Here is a 16,675-nt window from a genome sequence, read left to right as displayed (position 1 = left end):
TTAGTGGAAATTGGCCTAGTTCTGCCCTGCATGCATTGTTTACGGTTTTCCTTTGAGTCCGGAGGATACTTTTACAGAATTCTGCATGTAGGATCTCAATTGGGTGTTTGTCCCATTTTGCAAATTCTTGTTGTGTTAGCGGTCCCCACACTTCACTGCCATAGAGTGCAATTAGTTCAATTACTGATTTGAAAATTTTGAGCCAAATGCTAATTGGGATTTCTATTTGGATTGATCTTTTAATGGCGTAGAAAGCCCCTCTTGCTTTCTCTTTCAGTTCATTCACAGCCAGTTTGAAATTTCCCGTAGAGCTGAGTTTTATGCCCAAGTATGTGTAGTTAGTGGTTTGTTTGATTTTAGTTGTTCCTAGTGTGAGATTTATTTTGGGTCCCTGATGTCTGGATCTTTGTTGGAACACGAGGACTTTGGTTTTTTGGAGGTTTATTGTCAGGGCCCAGGTCTGACAGACTGATTCCAGCAGATCCAGGTTCTGCTGTAGACCCTCCTTAGTTGGTGACAGCAGAACCAGGTCGTCTGCATAGAGGAGGAATTTAACCTTGGATTCATATAGGGTGAGGCTGGGTGCTGTAGATTGTTCAAGTAGTTTTGCTAATTCATTTATGTAAATATTAAAGAGTGTCGGTGAGATTGGCGAGCCCTGCGTCACCCCCCGCCCCTGTGGGAAGTATTTTGTTTGTTTGTCTCCAATTTTAACTGCACATTTGTTGTTTGTATACATTGATTTAATTACATCATATGTTTTTCCCCCTACCCCGCTTTCGATAAGTTTCAGGAATAGACCGCCGTGCCAGATGGAATCGAAAGCCTTCTGGAAATCTATAAAGCATGCGTAGATTTTGCTTTTGTTTTGATGGACGTGCTTGTCAATTAGGGTCTGTAGGGTGAAGATATGATCTGATGTTCTATAGTTTGGCAGGAATCCAATTTGGCTTTTACTCAAGACATTGTGCTCCTCAAGGAAGTTTATAAGTCTTTTGTTTATGATACTACAGAAAACCTTTCCCATGTTACTGTTTACACAGATGCCTCGATAGTTATTTGGGTCTCCTTTATCCCCACTTTTGTATATGGGCATTATGAGTCCTTTGTTCCAGATATCAGGGAAGTAACCGACACTCAGAACCAAGTTGAAGAGTTTCAGTATAGCCAATCTCATTTTATCGTCCGTGTGTTTAATCATCTCGCTTAGGATGCCGTCTGCCCCGCAAGCCTTTCCTGGTCGCAGGTCCTTGAGTTTTTCAATTAGCTCTTTTTCAGATATTATGGTGTCTATCGGGTTCTAGCTTTGCCAGTTTTTCGCATATTTGGTATTGCTCTGGGCTTAGTGTGTTTTTCTGGTATAATTTTTCAAAATGGTTTTCCCATGTGTCACCGTTTTGAATGGCCAATTCATCGTGTTGTTTTTTGTGTAATGTATTCCAGTTGTCCCAGAAACAATTGGAATCAATGGATTCCTCAATGGAGATGAGTGTATTCTTAATATACTGCTCTTTCTTGGTTCTGAGTGTGCGTTTGTATTGTGTTAGTGCCTGACAATAAGCAAGGCGTAATTCCTCGTTTTCTGGTTGTCTGTGTTTTTGGTTTGATATTTTTCTGAGTTTTTTCCTCATGTTCTGGCAATCGGAGTCAAACCATTTTTCGTAGTTTTTTGTTTTGGGTTTGTTCTTTCGAACTTTCAAGTTTGACATTGATGCCAGATTATCAAAAGTATTATTTAGGTTATTCACTGCCCGGTTTACGCCTTCTTTATTGTGTGTGTATGTATTTTCCAGAAAGGTGTCCAAGAGAGCTTGAGTTGTTTGGTTGCTAATTGATTTCTGGTATATTTCCGTGCTGTTTTTGGCCCATCTGTAGGATTTTTTAATGTTGTACAGTTTACTGGGTTGTGTTTCTGTGTTGGTTGTTTCTGTCCTTTCAAGATATGCAGTAATTTGACTGTGGTCTGACAATGTTGTTTGCGGTTTGACGGTGAATGTTCTGAAAGAGGATGGGTCTAGATCTGTAATCATATAGTCTACGGTGCTGAAGCCAAGAGGTGAGCAATAGGTGGGTCTTCCTAGGAAGTCTCCTCCTCCTTTAAGACGCTCCTTAAAACCTACCTCTTTGAGCAAGCTTTTTGGTCACCTGCCCTAATTTCTCCTAATGTGGATCGGTGTCAAATGCGTTGTCTTAAAATACTCCTGTGCAGCGCCTTGGGACATTTTACTGCGTTAAAAGGCGCTACAAGTTGTTGTTGTTGTTAAGTTGTAAAGTTGATAGTATTCAGGCTCCCATTCAGAAAATAGGCGTTCCAATTTAGAACGTCACCTGGATGCGGCGCCGCTGGCGATTGGTCGGTCTGGCCGCCGGCTCTGCGTGTCTCACTCTCGCCCCCACGTGGCGCATTGCTGAAGGTGCGGCCGCAGCGTCTGTGGAGCATTTGTGCCCCTCTGGCCGGATCATTCGTTCGCGTGTTAGGCGGGCGATGGGACGGTGCAAAGGTGTGCTTGCTTTTTTTTCTTCTCCTCCTCCTCTTCCCCTTTTGGACCTGCCAAGCAAAGGGCGGTGCAAGATTGTGCTGATCGGCAGCAACGCTCCCGGTTTTTTGGGGATTTAAGATCATGCGAGCGTTGCATTAAAAGCTGGAAAAAAGCAGACCCCGCGGACTGGCTGGAGGACTGAGCTTGCCTTTTCTTGCACAGTATAGTTGGGGTGTACACGTTGCAGAGCCGGTAAGTCTGTTAACTTGGAAGTAGCCGAGCCTTCATTACCCAGACACAGGGAGACAGACACTAGGCGCTCTGATCCCGGCGAAAGGATCATTCTCTCTCTCACAATTTTGCAAGTTTGGATTCTTCCATCTCTGAATCTGAGCATTATATACATTTTTTTTCTTCAGATGATTTTACTATTGCGCCGGCTGACAGAAGTTAGAGCCAGTTTGCGCCACCAATAAGTTCTGGCCGACTTTACAAAACATACCCAGTATGTTATTTCTCCTCTTTTTATTAGGAGCAGACTCTCAAATCTTTGAACCAGAGCACGTCGATTTTTTGTTTTATGCAGAACGACAATGCAAAAACTGAAACAACTTTGCTTTTAGGAAATGCACAAGAAGGCAGCTTATGTTAAAACCAAGTGTGTTTAATTTTTGCAAAAGAGGATTTTGTTTTTAACAGATTGGTTGCAGTTGAAAGTCTTTTTTTAAAAAGCATTTTAAAATAAGTGCAGCGAGGCGAATTTCCAGACAAGGTGCAGACGCTAAGAGTTGCACGCGTCAAATTTCAAGCCTTGAGTTTTTTCTTTTTCCCCTTCTTTCTCTCTCTTCCCTCCCCCCCCCCCATGCGCTTTTTAAAAAGGAACCACCGTCTCATTTATTTCATCATCGTCGCTTTGCAAGAGTGAACCGCTTGCATTGTAGTTGCAAAGTTTCAATCTTATTTCTTTTTAGTTTTAATCCACGGGTGAGGGAAGAGGTGCAAAAAAAACCGGTGAAGCCCAGCTTTTATTTTGACTGCAGTGCAACGCTAGTCTGTCTGGTGCAGAACACTATTTAAAAAAAGTTTCCCCCCTCTCTCTTGTGCTGTTTGGGATCTCAAGACTTAAAGGGCAGGAATTAGGATTTTTTTTCTTTCAGTGAGTCTGACTAACACTTCGTTTTTTTTTGTTTGGAAGGGAGCTGGAAGTTTGAACCAGTTTTTTTCTTTTAAGTGTTCTCAGTTGCACAGTGCAAGTGATTTTTTTTCTCGGCAGCAGAGGGACGCTGGTGCTGCCGAGTGAGTCGTGTCTCTCGCTGCTTTTTGTCTGCAGATTTCCCCCCTCCCCGGGATCTCGAATCCTTCACCGGCTCGACATTCCCACCCTCCCCGGTTCTGTCACCGTCAGTTGTGGAGTTGTGAGGTTCAAACTCTGTGCTCAAACGATTCTGGAGGTTTCATATCTTGTCGCTTGGGGAGAAGACCATTTCACTCCTTCAGCCTTTGTCCATTTGAGAAAGACTAACTTGCATTTCTATAGCGCCTTTCACAACCTCAGGACGTCCCAAAGCGCTTTACAGCCAATGAAGTACTTTTTAAAGTGCAGTCACTGCTGTAATGTAGGAAACGCGGGAGCCAATTCACGCACAGCAAGCTCCCACAAACTTGTAAGTGTAAGAAGTCACCCCAGTCCAACTCCGGCATCTCTACACTAAACTTTTAAGTGTTAGGATTTCCTCCACCCCCTCCTTTAAAAAAAAAATACAAAACTCCTCTAGTAAAAGTTATTGGATATATTTAACGATTTCTCATAGAGGATATAGAGGCTCAAAACAAGGAACTTTGAATCCATCACATGGAGGCTCTGATAACTTTGTAAAAAAGTCTAAAAGTTAGCCTAAAGGGTCGCACTTGCCTCTCTACAAGGGATACTGTGTGGCATTCAGCTCAACAACAGCTTGTATTTATATAGCGCCTTTAATGTAGTAAAATGTCCCAACAGGAGCGTTCATTATAAGACACACAAAAATCGTGCACAAGGGCTCCACACGTTACCTCAAGTACATTGTTTATTTGGGAGTGAATGAGAAATAGGATAAACGCTGATTCTAAAGGCGAGAAACTATAAAAAATAAACTTGCTGGTGCGAATTGTACTTGATTGTTTTAAGAACAACAAAGTGGCAGTGTTTGAATTCGGAAATGTGAGAATGTGATTAAATTGTAGACTGCCCAATGCGGTGAAATAGGAAGGAAACCCATTGCCTAGATTCCCCTTGCAGGATTGCAGCAACGCCTTGTGCACACCGACATCTGTGGGAAGTTTCCGAAGGGTTGCAGATGTTAAATAGCCACCAGCTAGCGTCTGGTAAAAGTTCACCAAGTGGAAAAGCAACACCCTGGGTCCTTTGTTCAAAAGCTGATCTCGGCAAACTGATCACGGCGCTGCCGACAGTGCACTGAATTAACTCCTTTATCGCTGGGGGCAGAAAGAGGGAAGGAGGGAGACGAGATTGATTGCAAGGACTGGAATGGCAATCTGGTGCCGAAGCGATATACACTCCACCCTCTCGTCAGCCATGGCTCAGTGGGTAGCGCACTCGCCTCTGAGTCAGAAGGTTGTTGGTTCACAGTCCCCACTCCCGAGACTTGAGCACAAAATCTAGGCTGACACTCCAGTGCAGTGCTGAGGAAGTGCTCCGTTGTCGGAGGAGCCGTCTTTCGGATGAGACGTTAAACCGAGGCCCCGTCTGCCCTCTCGGGTGGATGTGAAAGATCCCACGGCACTATTTCGCAGAAGAGCAGGGGAGTTCTCCCCGGTGTCTTGAGGCCAATATTTATCCCTCAATCAACATCACTAACAACAGGTTATCTGGTCATTATCACATTGTTGTTTGTGGGAGCTTGCTGTGTGCAAATTGGCTGCTGCACTTCAAAAGTACTTCATTGGCTGTAAAGCACTTTGGGACGTCTGGTGGTCATGAAAGGCGCTATAGAAATGCCAGTCTTCTTTCTTTCTCAGTGTAGTACCATTATTCAAGAAGGGTAGTAGGGATAAACCAGGGAATTGCAGGCCAGTGAGCCTAACATCAGTGGTAGGGAAATTATTGGAAAAAATTCTGAGGGACAGAATTAGCCTCCACTTGGAGAGGCAAGGATAGTCAGCATAGCTTTGTCAGGGGGAGATCATGTCTAACCAATTTGATTGAATTTTCCGAGGGGGTGACTAGGTGTGTGGATAAGGGTAGTGCAGTTGATGTAGTCGACATGGACTTCAGTAAGGCTTTTGACAAAGTCCTGCAAGGGAGACTGGTCAAGAAGGTAAGAGCCCATGGGATCCAGGGCAGTTTGGCACATTGGATCCAAAATTGGTTTAGTGGCAGGAGGCAGAGGGTGATGGTCGAAGGTTGTTTTTGTGACTGGAAGCCTGTGTCCAGTGGTGTACCGCAGGGATCAGTGCTGGGTCCTTTGCTGTTTGTAGTGTACATTAATGATTTAGATATGAATGTACGAGGTATGATCAGTAAGTTCGCAGATGACCCAAAAATTGGTGGAGTGGTAAATAGCGAGGAGGGAAGCCTCAGGCTACAGGACGATATAGACGGGTTGGTCAGATGGGCAGAACAGTGGCAAATGGAATTTAACCCTGAAAAGTGTGAGGTGATGCATTTTGGGAGGACTAACAAGGTAAGGGAATACACAATGAATGGTAGGACCCTAGGAAGGACAGAGGATCAGAGGGACCTTGGTGTGCATGTACATAGATCCCTGAAGGCAGCAGGACAGGTAGATAAGGTGGTTAAAAAGGCATATGGGATACTTGCCTTCATTAGCCGAGGCATAGAATATAAGAGCAGGGAGGTTATGATGGAGCTGTACAAAACGCTAGTTAGGCCACAGCTGGAATACTGTGTGCAGTTCTGGTCGCCACACTATAGGAAGGATGTGATTGCATTGGAGAGGGTGCAGAGGAGATTCACCAGGATGTTACCTGGGCTGGAGCGCTTCAGCTATGAGGAGAGACTGGACAGGCTGGTGTTGTTTTCCTTAGAGCAGAGAAGGCTGAGGGGGGACCTGATTGAGGTGTACAAAATTATGATGGGCATAGATAGGGTAGATAGAAAGGAACTTTTCCCCTTAGTAGAGGGGTCAATAACCAGGGGGCATAGTTTCAAGGTAAGGGGCAGGAGGTTTAGAGGGGATTTGAAGAAAAACTTTTTCACCCAGAGAGTGGTTGGGATCTGGAACTCACTGCCTGAAAGGGTGGTAGAGGCAGGAACCCTCACAACATTCAAGAAGCATTTAGATGAGCACTTGAACCGCCATAGCATACAAGGCTACGGACCAAGTGCTGGAAAATGGGATTAGAATAGAAACATAGAAGATAGGAGCAGGAGTAGGCCATTCGGCCCCTCGAGCCTGCTCCGCCATTTAATGAGGTCATGGCTGATCATCCAAATTCAGTACCCTGTCCCTGCCTTCTCCCCATATTCCTTGATCCCTTTAGCCTTAATAAACAGGGCTTGATGGCCGGCGCGGACACGATGGGCCGAAGGGCCTCTTTCTGTGCTGTATAACTCTGACTCTTATGTTGGGGCAGGTATTTTCTGCTGTTCAGTAAGTGGTGAATTTCACGTAGCCTAGCACAGAATGAATAAATGTTTAAAAAGGTCAAGATATAATGGTGAATGTTCAGAAGGGTGAGGGTCCCAATGGGTGTTGAACAGTCCCCCCAGCCATGAGAAACCTGATCTAAAAATAGGTAATTTTCAGTGATTTTTAAATCAAAAAAACTATAAGGAAACATTTAATAGTTAAATTGGTGTGTACTAGAAAGTTTCTTGCTTTTGGAGTGTTGCAACCTACAGGGCTACGGACCAAGAGCTGGAAAGTGGGATGAGGCTGGGTTAGGCTCTTTTCCGACCGGCACAGACCCGATGGGCCGAGTGGCCTCCTTCTGTGCCGTAAACTTCTAAAACTTCCAATTAAATATTTGTTGGTAGGAAAAAAAACATTTTAAAACGAGCCCCTACTAGTGCCTGTGCTCCTAAAGAGGATGAGCGTGAACCAGGGGCGATCGGCGCAATCTCGAACTGGGGCATGGCCCGTTCTGTGGGCAGGACCAGATTCTGGTCCCAGAATGGAATCTTGAACCCGTGGAAGAAATCGCAGGAAAACAGGAACACAAGTGGTTTCGGGCGTAACGTGCGTTTTAAGATTCCCCGCTCTTTTGCGCTGGTTCTGTAGATTCTGTCCCGATTGTGCGGCTATGGCGAGCGGAAACTCCACCCCAAAGTGCTTTCTTGCATTTTGTTAAAACAAAACAAGTAAAGCTACATTACAATTTAATAACCGGGACTTTGCACTGGTGAGCTAAGCGAGTCCCAACGTTGTTGGCACTGTTTAAGGGAATATGTCTTAATCAGTAACAGCCAGCTACTGAACAGTTGGACAATTGCACATTAGTTGGGAGTGGTGACTGAGGGAGTAAATTAACTCCTAGAAGTAAAATCGAATGACTTTCATTTTAATGTATGACTTGTTACCCGAATCGTATTTACCAGTCTGATCAAGTTTCAGCTCATGCATCCAAAATGTTGTTCCCAATTTCCCTCTCTTTTTTCCCCCCCACCCCCCCCTCCTTCTCAGAGGTGGCTGCCCAGGGTGAGATCGTACAGCACGGAAGGAGGCCGCTCAGCCCAACGTGCCTGTGCCGGCCCTTTGAAAGAACTCTCCGATTAGTCCCACTCCCCCCTGCTCTTTCCCCGTAGCCCTGTAAAATTTTTCTTTTTCAAGCATATATCTAATTCCCTTTTGAAAGTTGCTATTGAATCTGCTCCCATCGCCCTTCAGGCAGCGCGTTCCAGATCACAACAACTCGGTGTTTTTAAAAATAAAAAAAATAAAAATTCTCATCTCTCCTGTTTTTTTTACCAATTTTCTTAAATCTGTGTCTTCTGGTTACTGACCCTCCTACTAATGGAAACATTTTCTCCTTATTAACTCTATCAAAACTCCTCATAATTTTGAACACCTTTATTAAATTTCCCTTAACTGTCTCTGTTCTTAAGGAGAACATTAGAAATAAAAGCAGGGGTAGGCCCTTCGAGCCATTCAGTAAGATCATGGCTGATCTTCTACCTCAACTCCACCTTCCCACACTATATCGCTTGATTCCCTTAGTATCCAACAATCTATCGATCTCTGTCCTGACTATACTGAGCGAAGAATCTTGGTTTCTCTAATCTTTCAGTCTGACAGATAGGGATCTGTTGGTGAGGATGGGCTTCCAGTCCTTCACCCAAGTGACAGACCTGAAACTGAGCATGAGTAGCGAGTGTCAATGGGTTATTCGAAGCGTCCAGAACATTCGAGCCCAGCTCAAACCCATCCTCGCCCAGTGACCCCCCATGGGCATTTCCAGTAGATCTTCCTGGGTATTGATCAGTGTCCTCGTGCCCATCCCTTCCCAAACCCAGAGGCTGAAGATAATTATTGTGCCAACTCCATTGCCCTGACTGAGATGGGCAACGGTCAGTGATTGGAGATGGGACCCTTCTGGTCTGAATGGCTCAGTGCCATAGATGTATAGCATGTGGCGACTGAACCACCAATAGTAGCCTTCAAAAGGGAACTGGATAAATACTTGAAGGAGGAAAAATTGCAGGGATCTGGGGAAAGAGCGGGGGAGTGGGACTAACTGGATTGCTCTTCGAAAGAGCCAGCACAGACTTGATGGGCTGAATGGCCTCCTTCTGTGCTGTACTAGTCTATGATGGCGATCAGCCGTGACTCAGTGGGTAGCACTCTGGCCTCTTGAGTCCGAAGGCTGCGGGTTCAAGGCCCACTCGCAGAGACTTGTGCACAAAAAGCTAGGCTGACACTCCAGCGCAGTGCTGAGGGAGTGCTGCACTGTCAAAGCTGCCTTCTTTCGGATGAGACGTTAAACCGAGGCGCACTCTCGGGTGGACGGAAAAGATCCCGCGGCACTATTTCGAAGAAGAGCAGGGGGAGTTATCCCTGGTGTTCTGGCCAATATTTATCCCTCAATCAACATCACTAAAAAAACAGATTATCTGCTCATTCTCACATTGCTGTTTGCTGTGCGCAAATTGGCTGCCACGTTTCCTACATTACAACAGTGACTACACTTAAAAAAAAAAGTAATTAATTGGTTGTAAAGCGCTTTGGATCGTCCTGAGGTTGTGAAAGGCGCTCTATAAATGCTATTCTATTTCTTATGTTCTTATGACCCCAGAGAGTTAGATTCTGACTGTGCGCTAGTGTAAAAGGGGCAATCGCGAGTCGGCAGAAAAGAGTGGTTGACTGGACCGCTGGTATTTCTTCCATTTCCCCTTCCCCCCCACACACTTCATTTTCTAAACCACCCCCCGCCCCCGCTTTGCTAAAAGGTTTTTTTTCTGAAGGTTTCAGTAGCGTTTGATAACTCTAAAACCACAAAATGTAATTTTCACATCCATTGTACCAGGCTTTCCACACTAGGAATTCTAAAAGCTGCTCATTGGTGCTTGGAATAATGATTGGATTTTCTTCTGTCTTTTATATTGGTGAGCAGATACCAACTCAGCACGGCTGTAAACCCTGTACACACATTTAAATATCTTCTCCAAACACAAGTAAAATCATTAAATTAGTATCAAGGTAACGTGGTAAACGTGTGTGTTAGATGGTGTAAAATACATACGCCTCTCTAGCTGGTTTACATTCTATGTTCCTTCAGGTTTTTGTTTAAATCCTTTTCCCTTCTGATTGGTGTCAGAATAAAATCTTGTTGTCTACTCAATAGTTTTTAGTCTCTTGCTACATGGTTAAGGTCTGCAGCATCGCCTTACTAGAAAGAGAGAAGAGAGTCCCTGTACGTACTAATTAAGGGAGTCTTGTGCGCCGGATATCTTGCTGCATGGTCCTCTAATTCCTCTGGCTCAGTAGGATGCCGCTTACATTCGCCCCGGTAATACTTTATATTAATGTTTATTCCAGTAATTCTAGCCAACCTAACGGCAAAACTTGGCTAGAGTGAAAGGGATCTTGTTTTCTCGAATGTTCTGATTAATTCAGTAAGCTTTTTTTTCCCCGTCATTTCGAACGGGTTCTAGCCAGCCTTTTGTTAACCTCGCTTTCTCCTTTTACAATGCAGGTAAACAATGGCTTGCTCCGCCTGGTTGGTTGTGGTTGTGTTCCTTGTCTCCTGTGATGGCGGCCTGATGACCTGCTTCCCAGGGTGTCACTGTGAAGTGGAAAGTTTCGGCATGTTCAGCAGTTTCAGTCTGACCAAAGTTGACTGTAGCGGTGTTGGGCCTCACCTCACCGTTGTCCCCATACCGTTGGATACCTCTTATCTGGACTTGTCTTCGAACCGCTTGAAGGCCATCTCTCCCTTGATGTTTACAGGACCCGGCTACACAACGTTGGTGAGTCTCGATCTTAGCTACAACGAGATTACTGGCATGTCTTCCAGCACCTTCTCTAAACTGCGATACCTCGAGGCGCTAAACCTGAGTCATAATTCCCTGGAAGCGCTCGAAGAGGGAATCTTTTCAAACCTGCCTCTCGGAGAAGTAGACCTCAGCGACAACAAACTCCGCGAAATCAATCTGGACGCTTTCACATCCAAGGGACATAGGAAGCCCCTGAGTGTGGACCTGTCGGGCAACCTGATAGCCACTGTCGTCCGAAGTCTCGATAAAAGTGTTCCCAATATTTATAGCCTGAATTTGTCGGGAAATAGATTGGGGTCCGTGCCGACGCGCTACCTTTCTGACGTTCCAGTGCGCTATCTCAACCTGGACCGCAACATGATCGCCACCATTCCCGAGAACGCTTTCACAGGGTTGCAGGAACTGACCCGCTTATCGCTACGGAACCTTCCAGAGCTGAGCGCGCTGTCCCCCAACAGCTTTAAGGGGCTACAGAACCTACAGATCTTAGACTTGTCGCACAATGTGAACTTGAAAGCCTTAGATGTGGCGGTGTTCGATGGCTTGGGCTCCCTGCAGGAGCTCAACCTGGAAAAGACTGGAGTTGCGACGCTATCGAGCGCCGTTCTGAACTACCTGCCCTCCATCAAAAAAATCTCCGTCGGAACCAGCCTGCTGAGATGCGGGAAGACGGCGAAAGAAGGTTCATTCCACCGGCAGTTCGGCTTTGTTCAGAAGGAACAGGCGCTACATTGCCTGGATGTCAGTGGGTCCTCGGACATTCAGTATGTCTTGAAATTGAAATGAGCCAAATCTGAACTGCAGTGAAGGACGGGCCTTTGTATCTTGGAGCAACTGTTGCCCGTCTCTTTGAATTAAACCAGAAGTGCCTTCACTAATTAATTAAAATTTTCCAAAAATCTTAAATCTTTTAAGAGCTCCCCTCTTTAAAAGTTTCTCTTTCTCCTCGTATGTGTGGAATTTCCTCCCGCGCGTCACAGGTTGACAGCACTGTGCCTTTTTTTTTAGTTTAGATAAATGGGGGGTGTTCGGAGTGGTCGGGGGGGGGGGGGGGGGTGGTGGGAAATAGCAGCAAACTTCAACAAAAACAAAAAGGCTGTATGAATGTGCCGAACCTGACCTGGCTTTCTAAGCAAGCTTCTCTCCGACCGTCGAGTGACACTGTAGGTGGATAACTAGCAATTTGCGAGATATGTTATTTCTGTGGGCAAGACTTGAAGATCCCAGGTCCTGATAGTACGCTGACGATCTCTTCCCTTCGGTTCTGCTCGTGCGCTTCACGTTTTCAACCATCGGCAGAACCGTACCCATTCCGGAGTGGGTTTATTTTTTTTTTTTAATTTGTTTTTGTTTTTCGTCCCGTCGATGGTGATGTAAATTGGTAAATTATGCTACTTGCACACAACCTGGTCAGGGGGTCATTCCACACGCTGAGTTTCACTACCCCCCCCCCCCCCCCCCCCCCCGCATTTTTTCTTTTAAATAATAAATTTTAAATTTTATGTGCATAACTACCTACCTCCATTTGGGGTGCGATTCATATCGATATTTGATTCAGTAATAAAACTGGAGCATCGGATCACTTTATATTGTACCATATAATCTCGCTGTTATTCCATTGTCTTCCACTTGTCTTTTGTATTGTCAAACCTGATTATTAAGATCCTTTTTTTTTAGGTGGGGGGGGCTTTCCTCTTGAAAACCAGTTTTTCTCGACCACTTTTATTCTGAAGGTGTCGCTGATTTAAGGTCGCCCTCTGGTACCTCTTCCCCGCGCCCCCCCCCCCCCAAGTTGCCATTCACCACGAAGCGAGCCGAGATTTGTGAGCATCGGCAGGCTATTCGGCTGTGGTGGGCATCGCAGCTGAACCGGATCCCGTCCTCGTAACCAACGTACGTACAACCGTGCACTTTCCAGCGTGGAGCGCGGCGGGGCTATTCGGCCGTGGTGGGCATCGCGGCGGAGCTTGAGCCCCCGTCCTCTGCCAACATTCCAGCGGGCAGGGGGCAGGAATCCTGGCTGCTTTCTCCTCCGCCCAACTCGGTTGGCAATGGTTCAATTTGTAGCATCCCAACTCGGTGCAAATTGAGGTGGGTGAATCGGGGGATGGTAGCATAGTGGTCATGTTACTGGACTAGATAATCCAGAGGCCTGGACTGATGATCCGGAGACACGAGTTCAAATCCCACCACGGCAGCTGGGGAATTTAAATTCAATTAATTAAATAAAAATCTGGAATAAAAAGCTGGTATCAGTACTGGTGACCATGAAACTACTGCGATTGTCATAAAAACCCAATCTGGTTCACTAATGCCCTTTAGGGAAGGAAACCTGCCGTCCTTACCCTGGTCTGGCCCTGTATGTGACTCCAGACCCACAGCAATGTGGTTGACTCTTAACTGCTCCTCTGAAATGGCCCAGCAATCACTCAGTGGTCACCACCACCTTCTCGAGGGCGATTAGGGATGGGCAATAAATGCTGGCGATACCCACATCCCATGAATGAATTTAAGAAAAAAACCTAAAATCTTCCTCGCTGTTGTGGCAGAGCTACTTTGTGCTTTAACCAGTTGAGCCAACAGGGGAAGTACATAAGCTTCTTTCCTGCCGACCTCTCTTTTCCTCCCCCCACCACCCCACCTGCTGATAACAGACCTTCCCAGAATTTATCGTCTGTACGGCGCACTCATTCCCATTAGCGACGCACAGCTGTAGCTCTTGGCAGTAGTACAGGGTTACTCTTATCCAAGGCTAGCCTGTTGGAAACGGCGATGCTGAGCCGGGCCTTGCTGAGTCCCAAGGGCCTTGCCTCACGAGTACAAGGTGGGCAGCGGTGAGTTGGTGGAAGCAGAGACGTCCCATTGCACCCACCCTCGCCGGGAGCTGTCCCGGTTCCAGCATAATCCCGCCAGGTGATTAAAACGTGACCGCTTGCCATCAAGAGTTTTGGCATTGCGTCATGTTTGGCACGTGAATCTAAAATGTTCTTACTGTGTCCGCTTGAATTGCTGACCCCCCCCCCCCCCCCCCCCAGCAATACAGTTATGTGTTTAATTCTTCTGATTTGGGTGTGTTACTGTAGAGAGTATGTTGAATCCTGCAACACCAGGGTGAGCCACTCCTGTTATTATTTCACTGTAGGAGTAATTTGAGGTGGTGAGTTAACATATCACCTAGGTCTCTTTCTCTCTCCCGCCGTCCCCCTGTGTTTTGGTACCAATACACTAAGTTCTAGTGACTGTACTGGGGCGAGCAGCTGGAATTTGTATCTCCCTCCCCTGTTTAGTGAGGAACGCAAGCGGACAGTCAGATTAGGAAGTGCTTTGTAATAATGAGGAGTGAACGAATTTTGTAATCTACCCCGATTATGCAACTATTAACGGTAAATATGCAAACCCAACGCCAATTCCTCTCTCCCTCCCATGGCTCTGTGGTTAGCGCTCTCAACTGAGAAGGTTGTGGGTTTAAGTTCCACTCCAGAGACTTGAGCACAAAACCTCAGCTGACGCTCCCCAGTGAGGTACTGAGGCAGTGCCGCACTGTCCAAGGTGCCGTCTTTCGGATGAGACCTTAAACCGAGAACCCCGTCTGCCCCCTCGGGTGGATGTAAAAGATCCCCTGGCACTCTTTCGAAGAAGAGCAGGGGAGTTCTCGAGGAGGGAGTGCTCGCCGTAATGCATATCTCACTTAAATACTCTGCAATGTGACTAAATCCCTCGGTTTCAGTTTTCAAATAAGTTCAATTTTATTTGCCATATGTAACCAGTACAAGTACAATTACAATGGAATGCTTACTCCCCGTAGGGACGCGTCAGCTATACATACAGCGGGGGACAGTGTTAATCCAGTGGATTAGACTCTCGGCATTACAGCTCTACGACCCAGATTCACATCCAGCTCGGGCTGATGAGGAGAAGGTGTTTCCCCCACACAATTCCGCAGCAGAGATCTGCCCCTTGGGGTCACGGGAGTTTGCTGTTGTAAGCTTGGGACGGAGGCGTACCGAGTCGAGAGTAGAAACAACTTCGCTCTGTGTCTAACTCTGTTGTATCTGATGCTGTTTTGTGCTGACACTGAGTGCCTGAAAAGCAGAGGAAAATAGAGCCTCCTAATAGCTTAAAGACAACTCTCATTCCCCCCCACCAACCTATTAGCGTATTTGTACCAAAGTGTTTTATAAACCTAATGAGAACACAACTTAATAATTCTATAAGAGAGGCTCTTGTGTCCCGCAACCTATTAGCTGAACAATTGGATAAAGGGATGCTGATTACACCCTGCACACTTGACAATGAGAAGGTTGGCTCTTGTTAGTAAATTATAGGAGCTGTTTTGTCTGCTGAACACACGTGTGTCTCTGCTTTCTACTGATCTAGGAAGTTCAAACGTTCACGTTCCATTTGAAACGTGCCCTAAAGAAGGGAGGGCTTTCCTCCCGTGAAGGCACACTGTCCAGGGTGACAGGTGCACAGTAGCCACTTGGTTGCCCGCCGGACGATCCCTGGGCACGAGGAATCCATGCTTTTCAGGGGGGGGAGAGGAATTAAATTGAAAGGAAGGAGGAAAGAGAAGCTATACTTGCCTTTGAGAACACTGGCGGTACTAATTAATTTTTAAAAAAACATAAATAAAAAGGTTTTCTGACTTTTAAGTACAAATGATTTTGTGGATGTATGTAATGGTGTACCAACACTGATGCTGTCTTTGCACCCCTGTGGTATGTAGATGGGCAGTGTGACAATCAATCAACGCCGGGACTGCAATAATGGCTTCAGGCACTGGACTGTCCCAAGAGTCGCCGGGAGCCATGTTTCTCGGCGCCAATTTCGCCATATTGTCTCGTGGCCACTTTTACCGTTTTTTCTTTGGTTGTAATTTGAATTCTGCCATTAAATATTGATGAAACGAAACCAGTCACACATCTGTCAAAGACTTTGTTCTTCGCATCTCTCTGTCCTGCTTGTGTCTGGATGGGGGTGGGATGAAACATAATTACCGCTGGGATTTTATACTGGGGTAGGGTGGGTGAGAAGGGTCGCTTCCGAGTGGGCTAGGTGTTAAAATGTAATTACCAGCCTTCCTCTTGCAGTTCTGTAATGTAAATATGAATGATAGACGGGTTCTGCCGATCATTTTCCTTCCCCCAAGTGATTTGAAAGGTGTTAATAATTGGTGGTTGTTGCCTCTTCACACTTCCCTTGGGGATTTGTGCGAAGCCGTGGACGGATTCGCAGGCTGATTAACAGTCTGACAGGCCGTGACGTCAACACTCCTTCCATGCCCGTAACCATCTTTTAACCAACTGATAGGAAGGGGGGGGGGTGGGGGAGTTAGTCCTATACGGGGAGGGTCTTGTGGTCTCCCACAACCCGTGCGATGAGGGACTGGCTTGTGTTACAGTTTTATTGCTCAACGCTGTGGTGAGACTGCAGGTACATTTTTCTGGGTACATGAGCTTCCCACGAAGAGCGTTTTAAGTAATTGCTGGGCCTCCCACCCTCCCTGAAACTTTCAACTTGTGCTACAGTAAAGGTAGCAAAATACTGCAGATGTTGGAAATCCGAAATAACAACAGAAAATGCTGGAAAAACTCAGCAAGTCAGGCAACATCCGTGGAGAGAAATTTGAGTTGACGTTTCGGGTTTGACCCTTCTTCAAAACTGGAGAGAAAAGGAACTAGATCGAAGGCAGGGCTGCGATCGGACAAAAGAATAAAAGAACCAAAAGAAGTAAAAGAGA

At 46.1% G+C, this 16,675-nt stretch overlaps 1 protein-coding gene across 2 annotated transcripts; it reads left to right on the top strand.

The window, feature by feature from the left end:
• Nucleotides 1–2,414: 2,414 nt before the first annotated feature.
• Nucleotides 2,415–15,846, top strand: tsku (tsukushi small leucine rich proteoglycan homolog (Xenopus laevis)). Of its 2 annotated transcripts, none has more exons than XM_085999683.1 (3): nucleotides 2,415–2,501; nucleotides 10,635–12,828; nucleotides 15,662–15,846. In XM_085999683.1, exon 2 carries the CDS (start codon nucleotides 10,642–10,644, stop codon nucleotides 11,719–11,721), a length of 1,080 nt encoding a protein of 359 aa, XP_085855809.1. In that variant the 5' UTR covers nucleotides 2,415–2,501; nucleotides 10,635–10,641; the 3' UTR covers nucleotides 11,722–12,828; nucleotides 15,662–15,846. The 2 variants fall into 2 exon arrangements, with proteins under 2 accessions (XP_085855809.1, XP_085855808.1); XM_085999682.1 differs by having other exon boundaries at nucleotides 2,442–2,732.
• The last annotated feature ends 829 nt before the right edge of the window (nucleotides 15,847–16,675 follow it).

Source organism: Somniosus microcephalus, chromosome 10, assembly GCF_052327205.1.
Source record: "Somniosus microcephalus isolate GS21.2 chromosome 10, FLI_Smic_1.0, whole genome shotgun sequence".
Lineage (NCBI taxonomy): Eukaryota > Metazoa > Chordata > Chondrichthyes > Squaliformes > Somniosidae > Somniosus > Somniosus microcephalus.
Note: the sequence above shows the minus strand (reverse complement) of the source record. Positions and strands in the feature narration are given on the sequence as shown.

What these genes read in the sequence shown, in the direction of transcription:
- tsku (XM_085999683.1), top strand. Translation starts at nt 10,642, where the DNA reads ATGGCTTGCTCCGCCTGGTTGGTTGTGGTTGTGTTCCTTGTCTCCTGT.